General features: G+C 38.4%; 1 protein-coding gene across 1 annotated transcript; it reads right to left on the bottom strand.

The window, feature by feature from the left end:
* Nucleotides 1–758: 758 nt before the first annotated feature.
* Nucleotides 759–10,762, bottom strand: chrne (cholinergic receptor, nicotinic, epsilon). The gene is made up of 12 exons (XM_038694960.1): nt 10,542–10,762; nt 6,412–6,545; nt 6,153–6,197; nt 5,880–5,989; nt 5,599–5,754; nt 5,258–5,358; nt 4,987–5,187; nt 3,495–3,609; nt 3,264–3,378; nt 2,977–3,184; nt 2,297–2,430; nt 759–2,133 (listed from the first exon to the last, which is right to left on the bottom strand). Exons 1-12 carry the CDS (start codon nt 10,609–10,611, stop codon nt 1,966–1,968), a joined length of 1,557 nt encoding a protein of 518 aa, XP_038550888.1. The 5' UTR covers nt 10,612–10,762; the 3' UTR covers nt 759–1,965.
* Between the last annotated feature and the right edge of the window lie 1,225 nt (nt 10,763–11,987).

Below are 11,987 nucleotides of genomic sequence, written 5' to 3'. Positions count from 1 at the left end.
TGTTCTACTGATAATACTTTTTAATTAATAAAGATGAGGGGGGAAAGAGGTTGTGTATAGTTTTTAGAGGGCTGAACAAATAAAGCTTCAGACAACCAGACCTTATTCTGCATCAGTTAATTTTAGCTCATTTTGGATGCTTAATGTGTTTGTTTTGATTGCTTTAGGATCAATACTCCCTGAGAGTAGGGCCTATTGTTTTATAGGGAATGCTCAGTGAGACATATTGCATGATATTGGGCTTTACAAAGAAACTGACATATGCTTGAGTGGAACATTTTGACTGAGGTGGAATGGTAAAATAAACAACCATCAGATATAAGTAAATACTTACAAGATATAGGTTAACAAAGCAAAGGTGACAGTTTGAGACTGTTAATCATTTACAGTTAGACCAGCTTTGAAACTTGGTCTGAGGTGGCGCTGTTACTGGTCATGTCTAAGTTAGTGTAGTACACTTTAACACCACATGGAGGTGTTCAGGGATTTAAAAATAATTTTCAGCAGTACTGCACTGAGACTGAGCATTAATTATAATATTAAATCAAGATTCTAACTGACTTAAGATAATTCATTTTGTGTTTTATTACACTGACAATGAAATACATGTTTTAATAATCCATTTGATACAAAAATAAATCCAAATTAATTTAATGAGCGTATTTTTGTTTTTCACCTGAACACACTGTACATTACATAGCACTTATAGTCATAATATCTCAGATACCCGCAGATGTAACAGTGAAAACAAGGGGACATAAAGAGAACAAACTGTTTTAATGGTTGAATTACATAATATTTACACTTCCAGCTGAGCGTGCTAAAGTTTCTCAGCAGAAGGACAAACACCCCTGAAGAACAGCAGACACAAACACAAAGTGTATTTAGCCATATTGCAAGTGTGAATTATGATGCGCAGTATTGATAATTTTCTCTTTTTTTGGGACATTTCTGACATGCATGTGGTCCACTCAGACAGTATGAACTACATTGAGCTACTTTGGATTTCATTCAAGATTTTAAAGCCTTTTTCAAATTTTATGTAACACTTGTTTTTTTACACAACTCACACTTTGTAATAAATTGATTAAACAAGTCACAATGCACAAAATAATATATTTATTTAGAAAATGTGGCACAATGAATCAAGACAATATCCTTCCGACCCATCTACTGTAACAAGGCTTTCTAATAGTCATAGTAAGAAGAATTAGGCTTTGATTCAGAGATGGCTGGCTCAAGTTACATGCACAGGTTCTTCACATAAGACATAGTGCATGCAGTGAAAAGTATCCAGACTTTAGCAGACATGTTTTGCAGTGTGATACATGGTTATTCTTATAAGCCCATGAAAGATGATTCTCTTTAGCACACCAAATGTAAATAAAATCAGTTAATGAACCTTCTTTATTGCTATGTATGAATACACTTATTATGGATCCATGTAATACATAAGGCTCCAGTCGTTTTGTTTTATTTGTTCTTCGCTGCCACAGAAATAACTTTCTCAATGTGGTGTTGAATCTCCTTCAGCCTTGACCTGAAGTCTGAACCTGCTTAAACTCACACTGTTGAGTCTTTTATACGACAAAACTGACCAATAATAATTGTACTTTGTATGATTTTTTATGATGATGATAAAAATGAGGATTTAAAATATCACTTTTTAACTAGACCTGATCCACCCATTTAATTTATAAATCCAAACAACTTACACTAAGATGGAGAAGAACTAAGTTACAAGTTTAAATGAAAGCCCTCAGCTGCCTGACAAGTGTTCACGAAGATAAGTCTGAGCTGTGATTATGAACACAGACAGATTTCATGTTAAATAGCTGTTATTAAAACAACCCAACCCTGAATCTGAGCATCGGACTCAATGAGCAAGATTGCCCAGCCTCATAGACAGCGTGAGGCTCACTGACCCTTGGAAAGGTTTCATCAGAGAAAAACGTTGTTGTTTTTTTAACTCGGGAGAAATTTTTTGCTCTGCCCAGGAAATGGAAATTCAGGTGCCCGGTTGAAGTGTCCTGTTAAGAAGATCCCCACTGTACCGATGATGAAGAGGAGAAAGGCAGCCCAGAAACACACCTTGTCAATCATCTTCCCAATCAGAACCCAGCTTTCAATTTCCTTCATTTGGAAATAAGAGATTATACAAGATTATACAATTTAGATAACAGCTTAAAAAATGATAAACAGGAAAATGTGGAATAAATAGACACATCCAAAACATAATTAAAATTGTAAACAGTTGGACAGGCAGATAAAGTTTAAATGTTAAAGTAACACTCACAGATCCAAAGTTATTTTGTTGTCTTGTACTCTCAGCAATGAAATTGCAGGCATCCACACACTGCTTGATTTCAGGAGCAGCTTGGGCCAAACTCTTATACAGGTTGGCTGTGCTGCTGACATCTATATTATCCACTATGGGGAAAGAGACACTGTCAGTTAGACAACAGTATATGCCACAACATCACAGACATACCTGTAATACACAAGTACATGGCTAATATAATGATATGAATAAATGTGACACAATCTACATGGAAATCTGTAGCATGATGTTTATACAAAAAGTGAATGGTGCACTAATTAATAATTCACAATGGTCAAACCAAGCTGCAGTAATTTCCAGTGAAGCACACTTTGTTGGTAGTGATAACTCAGACTGGGGCTTAGAGGATGGTCAGAATTCAAATTCAAATTCAAATCAACTTTATAGGCATAAATGTATCAACAATATTGCCAAAGCTACATACAAATTACATAAGAACAATTCATTTCATACATTTAATTAAATAAGTAAATAAAACAGTAAAAGTTTTGTTTGTGTGTGTTAATAAAAAATGAAATAATATTACTAATAAAAAATATATAAAATATAAAAATTCCATAAAAATAAATGTTGAAAATAAAAGTAAATATATAAAGCAGTAATTTCAGACCTGAGTAATTTTTTAAACGTCTTACCAATCGATCGTGTGAGACCATGTCTCTCCCTTTGTTTGTCAAACATCATTTCACTGCGAGGTTGTTTCAGTACGTATTCCTCAGCTCTCTGCATGAGGCCAAAGGAGCTGCGCCGCCGCTCCCTCACTCCGTTTACCTCTGTTGTCACCTCACTGTCATCCACCAGTGGGGACATGCCTAGGAAGCGAGGTACCATTTCCAGGAACACCTGCAGGAGGCAGACAGATAACAGTAATGAGTTCACTTAAATTATAAAATAGACACTCAACTGCATAGGATGTACTTACATGTTTGATGGTATGAGACATGGTATGAGTGTTGGGGCTACGCAGGGAGAAGTTCAGCACCACAATTTGATTAGTAGCAATGAGAGTAGTGACACACATAACAAAGATCAGGTACCTGAGGAAGACATTAGAGAAGATCTGTGTTGGAGAGGAGATAAAAACTGTGTGGATTAAAGACCCACAAGAAATAGAACCCCAGCAGAGGTCAGCAGAGAACAAACACTGACTCACTTGCCGATGAGAGGGACAGAGAGCGACGTCTCAGGGATCTTCTGAGCAATAAGAAAGAGGAAAACAGTCTGAGCCAGCAGGACAGAGATGGACACAGTCAACTTTTGTCCCCCAGCTGTGAAGGGGACAACAGAGACTTAGGAGACAGAGGACCACACCAAATCAAATTAATATATATTATCAGTTTTGGGACCCAATACTTTCAGTAAATTCCCTGTGCTCAGGCACTATATGCGTGTCGTGGAAATTGTATCTTGCTGGTGAGGGATTAAGCCAATAATTGAGTAACAACCAACCGTTGTTTTTGAAGAATTGATTAATAAAAGAGAATAAACAGAGAAGTACTATAACACATATGCTGCTGGTCCAGAGACCTGCTGCCTAAGGCAGTTTCGGGTGTCTGGCCCAATGCATAATAAAGCTTTGATTCAGAGATGGCTGGCTCAAGTTACATGCACAGGTTCTTCACATAAGACATAGTGAATGCAGGGAAAAGTATCCAGACTTTAGCAGACATGTTTTGCAGTGTGATCCAAGGTTATACTTATAAGCCCAAGAAAGATGATGTTCTTTAGCACACAAACTGTAAATAAAATCAGTTAATGAACCTTCTTTATTGCTATGTATGAATACACTTATTATGGATCCATGTAATACATAAGGCTCCAGTCGTTTTTTGTTTTATTTTTTCTTCACTGCCACAGAAATAACTTTCTCAATGTGGTGTTGAATCTCCTTCAGCCTTGAAGTCTGAACCTGCTTAAACTCACACTGGGGATGCATAATCATTTACACAGTCTAGGTTTCTATGTTTTGGGGAACAGAGATCCTCTCTCGGCCTTGAATGAACATTCCAGGAGAGGAGAGGAACAACAAGAGGGGGAAAACACCAAAACAATCTCACAGCTCTGACCTAAACCCTAGCAAATGTGGACAGACTGACATAAGGAGTATAGAGGAAGAAAAGGTAAAGGATAAAAACACAATACATATATATCTACAAGACATTACAATAATAGTAATAATTATAGTAAAAGAACATACATAAATGTAAGAGGACACAATTTTTTGCCATAACAACGCGCAGCAAATAATTCAACGGCGTAAAAAAAAAAAAGCGTCTTATATAGGAGTTATAACTTTTAAGTAATAACTTTTGACTTCAGCTAGGGATACGTTGAAAACAAAGCCGCAAAGGGAATGACAGAAAATACAATTTTAGTTCTGATTTGATCTTAGAACCGCCTGAACTGAGCTCCGTTTTAATGCTTATATAAGAATGGCAATAAAAATGCTACTTTTAAATTCTGGGACTTTTTATCATGGCCAGTATCAGTGTAGCTATTTTTAAAATAGTAATCATTATTTGTGTTTTATGTCCAAGTTACAAACAAAGTATTTTATCATCCTTGTAATGTTGGCCTATTTGAAACAATAATACGGTAATCTATGTAATAACACCTGTAGGGAATTACACTATGGCTTAACCGACCTTGTGCAGGTAGGAAGTAGGCCAGTACCACCAATGAGGAGATGAGGGAGCAAGGCAGGATGACATTGATGACATAGAAGAGGGGCTTCCTTTGGATGATCAGATTGAACGTGATCTCCTGATACTCTAGGTCATCAGGGGAATACCGTGTGTTGATCATCTTCCTGGCTGGACGATGGACGATGGCCCACTCACCATTCTCTGAAGGGTGGAAACATAATAAGCTGTAGAGGTGTTTTGAATATTGGAGTAGAGTATGGATGTACAGTACCTGTGAAAGCCGCAGGGTCGATGTCCACCCACTCAATAGTTTCATCTGTTTCACTGACAGCTAAGATGAGATCAACTTCATTGGCACTGTATGTCTGGGATCTAGGGGTCATGGCAATGAGAAAGACGTACGCACCAGGATGTAACTTCAGTTCTTTGAGCACATGCGTAACCCTCTAATGGGTGTTGATTTACACCAACAATGCTCCACCTTAGCACCCAGAGACAGATCTTTCCACTGGGAGGTGAGTGCAAAAGTCTGGCCCAGAGTGCTGAAGCGGAGCAGGATGGGGTCAAACAATAGCAAAATCTATTACAGTTATTATTGTGATTGTACCACACCTGAATGCTAGTGTGCAGTTTTGATAATCAAATGGGAAGAAGGTGATCTCAATGGCACAAGTGCTGCGGTAGATAGCAGGAGGCAGCCAGTACATCGAACCACTGCTGCCGATCAACACATTGGCATAGTAAGCCACATCAAACTTGCCATCAATGCTGCAGAGATTGAGGATGAAAAACAAAAACAGTCAGACTATACCAAAAAAAAAAAGAAAGGGTAGGATGACACTGCAGGCAGGAAAAGAAATGCAGGATTTCCCTCCTCTTTGTTACTGTCTTACTTGTTCTCAAGGACAATGTCAGGAAGCCAAACAGTGTTGCATGGGACACGAATGAGTTCGATTCCATAATATTCAGATATGTTCCAAGCAAGGCGATAATCAGTCCATTGCTGTAGATGACATTTGAGAGAAAGGTTGCCAGTGACATTAAAAACTAGACACAACAGAGGGCTGAATAAGTGAGTCCTGTTGGCAAAATGAACTTTACTACCAAAAGTCTTGCAAGGATTTAAACAAACAAAACAAAAAAGTATGAAGAGAGGGGAAACTCACAATCTCAATCCACACATTGGTCGTCAGAGTCTCCTCCTTTTCATTCTGTGGTGTAATTGAAGAAGTAGTATGATTATTTGACCTCAAGGTGAGGTGTTCATCAGTTATTATTCCAGTGACATCTATTATTGTGCTCTAAAACTCTAGCCAGAATGATGATTAAAGCTATTGTCCTGTGCGAATGATTGTGAACTTGTGGTTGTACTCCTTTCTTAGACTTAAGGCTTGGTTGCAACAAGAAGGAAGAGCGAGCTCTCACCAGAGAGATAAGGTTGGTGAGGGTCAGCTTGATCTGGACCTGCACCTTGTCTTCAGGTTGAACCACTGGGCGAATATTCTTGTTGTAACTTTTGAACAAGTCGCCGATCAGATGCGACTCCTCATTACACTGCACTGCATGAAAAAACAGATGAGAAATGGTGAGTTTGCATGTGTGCATACGTGTTGGAATTCAATGGCAGGAGGGGGAGAAACATTTGCAATAATCTAAAATAAATTATGTGTATGCATCTGTTAAATACCAAGTTGGGTAAATATGACTTCCAAGAGGCCAAAAAAAAAAATTATCAAGTGATCAAAAATCTATTCAACTGTTAGAATAGCAATACGTTTTTACATTTTATAACAAATTATTTCCTAACACGCTCTTCCTTGATTTGCTTCTAGAACTTTCCTTGGTCTGGTTTGACCAGTAGTTCATAGTGGCTGACTTTTACTAATGTAAAGCAAACATTAGATGGGGATTGCTGTGCTGTTAATATTATTCATCCAGTTTGCTGACTTTATGAGTGTTTGTTTGCATCTGCCCTAATGTGTGTCATCTGTGTCTTGTTATTGCCACCCCACTTGGGTATTTAAGTCTCTGTCTCACAGTTCTCTCTTTGTTTTGAGCCTGCTGCACTGCTTCTTGTGTTCCCCAGTGTCTTGTGGCTTTTCACTCTGTGGATTACTGTTTGTGTCATTTTGGAGTTGTTGTTTGAACTTAAACTACTTGGTTTTTGGACTCTCCCTCTCTCCTTCACTTCCACTGTAAGTTCATCCTCCTCTTTAATAAAATACTTTTGTGAATTGCAACCACTGTGCCTGGTGTTCTGCGTCTGGGTCCAAACCCCATGTTTCCCATGTCAGTGCAAGAGCAGAACCTGACAGTGAGTCTTCTCTACTTGTACAGCTGATAAACTACGCTTTAGCATTTAAAATGATCCTGTCTTGTACCATAACTGTCTTCTAAGGAAAAAAATGCATCGTTGGTGGTGTTGCTACAGACTTGTATGACTCATCCTTTTTGATGAGTAATGTTAGCAAACTTTACATAGATACTGCTGTGCAACTGACATTTTTCAGCCAGTTTGGCAGATGTATGACTCATTTCTACTTATAGTGCATTTCCTTTAGCTCTTACTATTATTTTGTTATCACCTGTGGCCACTTTAAAGATCCCTAATTTTACATATTGAAACATCCCTTCTTGTGTAACAGTTTAGTCATGTTCACACACTTTTTGATAAAAACACCATCCTCGGGACAGAGAGATGAGCCAATGTATAAAGAGACCAGGAGTCTAGAGACCAGGAACCACGCCTAAAACTGCACTTGCTGACAATGGGACGGTCATACTGTACTCACTGGCTACACTTAAATTCAATATAAACTTGAAGAGAGACTAAGAGAGAGAAAGGCTGAGGTTATTTCCGACCCTGTTACCTCTTCCCTCCCAGCAGTCACTATCAATAGCTCAGATTACACAGCAGCTGGGAAACTCTAAACTAGGACTTGAAGTCACACTCGGGTCATTGACAATAATCATCAATATCACCATTAGGCAAAAATGATGACAGTAACACATACTACCAAGCAGTAAAGATGTCATCCTGCATGAGTAATTCTTTCCCTGTCTGTCTGGTCTAATCAGGCAAAATATGTCACATAGTTTTGTGGTGTAATCGTAATTCTCCCATGGGACAATCTGTGTAGTAGGTAGTACAATGACAATGGTGAGATGTCTCACTTCCAAGGGTTTGCCAATTATTGCCAAGTATTCTTAAATATTACACCTGACTGATAGATGAGGAAACTGATACAACAATTCCTGAAATTTGAAATGTAAAATGCAGCAGGAAGGTTTGTCGTTCCCTTGTGTTTCATAGACATCCATCAACACTATAGCATTGCTTAAGGCCTTTAGGCCAATATCTCTTTGAGTTTGTAAACAGATCCATAGTACTTGCTTCAATTTCATCACAAAGGAAAGCAAAAACAGTTCTGGGAGGACTAGAGGAATTTCTCAAAAACTATAAAAAACATTTTGAAATGGAGACAGGAAGTTATCAGCATGGCCTATTAAAATAAACTATTATATCAAAGGCTCAGACATTTCTGTTTGTCTGTGGTAGGTAAAGACATATATAATGACCTTATGAAAGCCTGCTTAGTGGATCTGCTTTGGTGTTACCACGATTCTATAATAGTACAACAGAATAGCGCCCTGATTTTTGCATTGAAAAGCAAAAAAAAAAAAAAGATGGTTGTTTAATTATTGACGGCTGCAAAGACACATTTTCAAACAAATTACTAAGTACAGTAAATACCAAGTAGTGTCACTATAGTGAGAGAGACAGAAATCACTGACTTTGTAAAGTGTGCCAAGTGAGTTGCACAGTATGTTATGTACTTAAAAAACTAAAATACAGTTTAGTCAGCCAGCTCACGTGGATTAGTTATATTGTCATGTGGATACAATGTACGGCTAATGTTTGGCTATGCTTTGACCTGGTCACTTATGACAGTGATAAGTGATGATTGGAACTGAGGCCACTGAAGGGATGTGAGCATGATTAAAATAGTCAAATGTGTTAGATATTTTACAACCTTGATGAAATCTGATATACTACATACTGATGTGCTAGCTGTAAGTGTAATATTTGTTTTTCTTTGGCCGAACTGACCGTGTTAAGTTGACTAGAATGGAGGCAGCACAACATGTCAGAACATCATCGGCACACAGGTAAACATTACAACATCAGTGTTTGACTATGAGGTTAAAGCAAGCCAAGCTCACCCTAGCTGACCGTGTCCCATTGTTCAATGCAGTGGTTGTTTTTAACATTAAAAGCAAAGGGTTTGAATTTGAATATCAAGAGGAACAAGTGCCTCTTCTGTCAACTAGTAAGCATCCTTTCTAGGAGGGTTCCGCCCAGCATCTCAGACCTGTTATCAGTTGCATAATTGCGATCCACTACATCATATTCTGATGATCACAACTGGAGGACCAATGCTGAAGCAGAGTTCATTCCTAATTTTAGATTTAATATCACACGTTGATTGTGTTTGACTTCATATTATGATAGTACATCTGTTGCTCTAAGTGTATAGAGATCGAATGGCTGACACTAGTCTCAACTCAAGTTCATCTCAGGTTTTCCATCTGACATTGATCATGTCAATTTGATAAGTAAATTTCTACAACAAACTGTTTACCCTCAAGAGCCCTCACCAATCCAACAGTACTCTCCCTAAACTCCATGTGATATGCGAGAACTGTGGTAATCACCAATAATTTCAAGAGCCTGCATTTCAGGGTGGACCCTATCCATGCGGGCACTTTGTCACTGAAGACTCTTTTATCTACTCCACTGACCTGTGCCAAGGAGATGGACTGAAGAAGCATTTGCCCACAACTGTTGAGAACAACCTGTTATATCTTTTCCTCCTGAGGGCCAAATTCATTTCCAGAATCATTTAAGCACCCACAAATTACATTTAGTTAAACTTCCATCCTATCCAGGCTTTCTGCTTCCACTGCAGCTATAGCCTTTGTGGTCTGCTGTTGTTAAAGCTCAGGTGAACTTCTGCATTACTTGATGCTAAACTTGCTTTTTTACAAGACAGATTCCTGTCAACATCAGTATCAATGGTTATGCAGAAAAGTGTCCTATGAGCAGAGACCAAGCTCCCAAATGCTTTGTTTCCGTGCAAATGTTAAAAAGCCATACAAGTCTAGTCCAGTACACAGAAACTGCTCAGACAATAATTATGTTTATATCCACTTTGCAGCACTTTCCACATATACCAAATATTGTAGATATGCTGTATGTATTCTTGCAGATAAGCAATCTACAGAACTAAAATTATTTTTTTCTGCTTCCAAAATTTATCAAAAATCTGTGTCTTCTACACACATTGTAGAATTTACAAAATTCTGTGTGTGCACATTTTCAGCAGGTCTAAAATATGGAAAGTTTTCTCTTGACTTCCAGTCAATGTAGTATGAGTTTTAAAACTGGTTTTCTCTGAATATAAATTGTCCGCACATGAGAGGCAGAAGATTGTTTTGAAGGCTGCTTGCCAGTCAATGAGGATTTGCCAAAAGTTTGCCTCTGCGCCACTTACCCTGAACCAGTAATGTCCCGAGAGTAGTTGCAACCCCAAATAATATCCAAATCCTGTGCGCTGCCATCATGTTTTAAGACCTCTCCACTGCACAGCACTGTACTATTATTTAAAAATTAAGTTTGAGAGAGAGAGAGAGAGAGCAAAGACAGAGGAAGAGCCCTAAATCCCCCCACCAAAGGCCCTGACTGTCGCCCACCCCGGCTGTCGCTATCCATGGCTCACATTACACAGCAGCTGGGAAGCACTAAACCAGGACTTCAAGTCACACTGCGGTCACTCACAATAATCATCATCATGATCATTAGACAACAACTTTCTGTGGTGGTGCCGGTTATATACATTAAGGTAAAATGTAGGCAATGTTGAGACCTTATGCTGTTTATCTCCCACACGACATATCTTCAATATTCCCGTAATCGTCCAATAAATTTTTATAGATAAAAATGGTTTTATTTGATATTTGTGTATAATAAATTGTAGGATTACTATGATTGTTTATTTTGATGAGAAAATCACTAAAGGCATATTTTCAAAGTGATGTATTTTTGTGTAACTTACTTTGGAATAAGTGGTTCTGTCTGTGTGGGTTCATTCCAGCATTTCTGTGTGTGTGTGTGTGTGTGTGTGTGTGTGTGTGTGTGTGTGTGTGTGTGTGTGTGTGTCAAACAGCAAAAACAAAAATCCAAAAAACAGAAATACATGCAGCAAGATGAACAGGTTAAGTGCAGGCCTAATTCCCCCCACCCCCGCTATGTGTCTAGGGTATTTATACATACAGTAGTGAGAGAGTGTCTGCAGACCACAGTGAGGTGGGGTTGGAGGGCTTGAGGCAGACAATGCTCTTAAAACTCATAAAACCATGGGGACAGTGTCAGTGCATCTGCATTGATACTTCGATACTTTCTGAGGTTGATCGCGCTACAAAGGCAACTCTTGAAAAGTACATACCACACTGTCAGGACATTTCAGTCACTTTACATCCAGAGACTAAATTAACTATTATAATTAGTACTGTGAGTAATATAAGTAATGTCACTCTGCAGTGACAAGGGCAACACTGTGATTTTTGGAATGTGCAATGTGAGTTGCATAGTTTGTGATGTACTAAATATAAATTTAGGGAAACAGAGATGAGCTTCTTTAAGGTAACTGGAGCCTCTAAAAGGTAGATTATATGTCTCACACTCAGTTAGAGCTCAGAGACAGACGAGGGGCTGGAGCTGTGTAGCCGCAATGATAGTCTGCTCACAGAGCAGAGCTGCAGCAAAAGATCAAACATTTTGACATTTAAAGATAAAAGTAACCTTCCAAAAGTTGATGTTGATGTTGTTGATGCACAACCAGTCTGGGCAAAGTCCAGTGCTTTTGATTTTGTAGCTTCTTCTATACAGCTAGCCAAGATATTTTCTCTCAAACCAATTATATTCTGCAGTCCTTTAAAAC

This window comes from Micropterus salmoides, unplaced genomic scaffold (genome assembly GCF_014851395.1).
Source record: "Micropterus salmoides isolate LMB-PRFRI ecotype aquatic unplaced genomic scaffold, ASM1485139v1 Ms_hic_scaffold_3549, whole genome shotgun sequence".
Lineage (NCBI taxonomy): Eukaryota > Metazoa > Chordata > Actinopteri > Centrarchiformes > Centrarchidae > Micropterus > Micropterus salmoides.
Note: the sequence above shows the minus strand (reverse complement) of the source record. Positions and strands in the feature narration are given on the sequence as shown.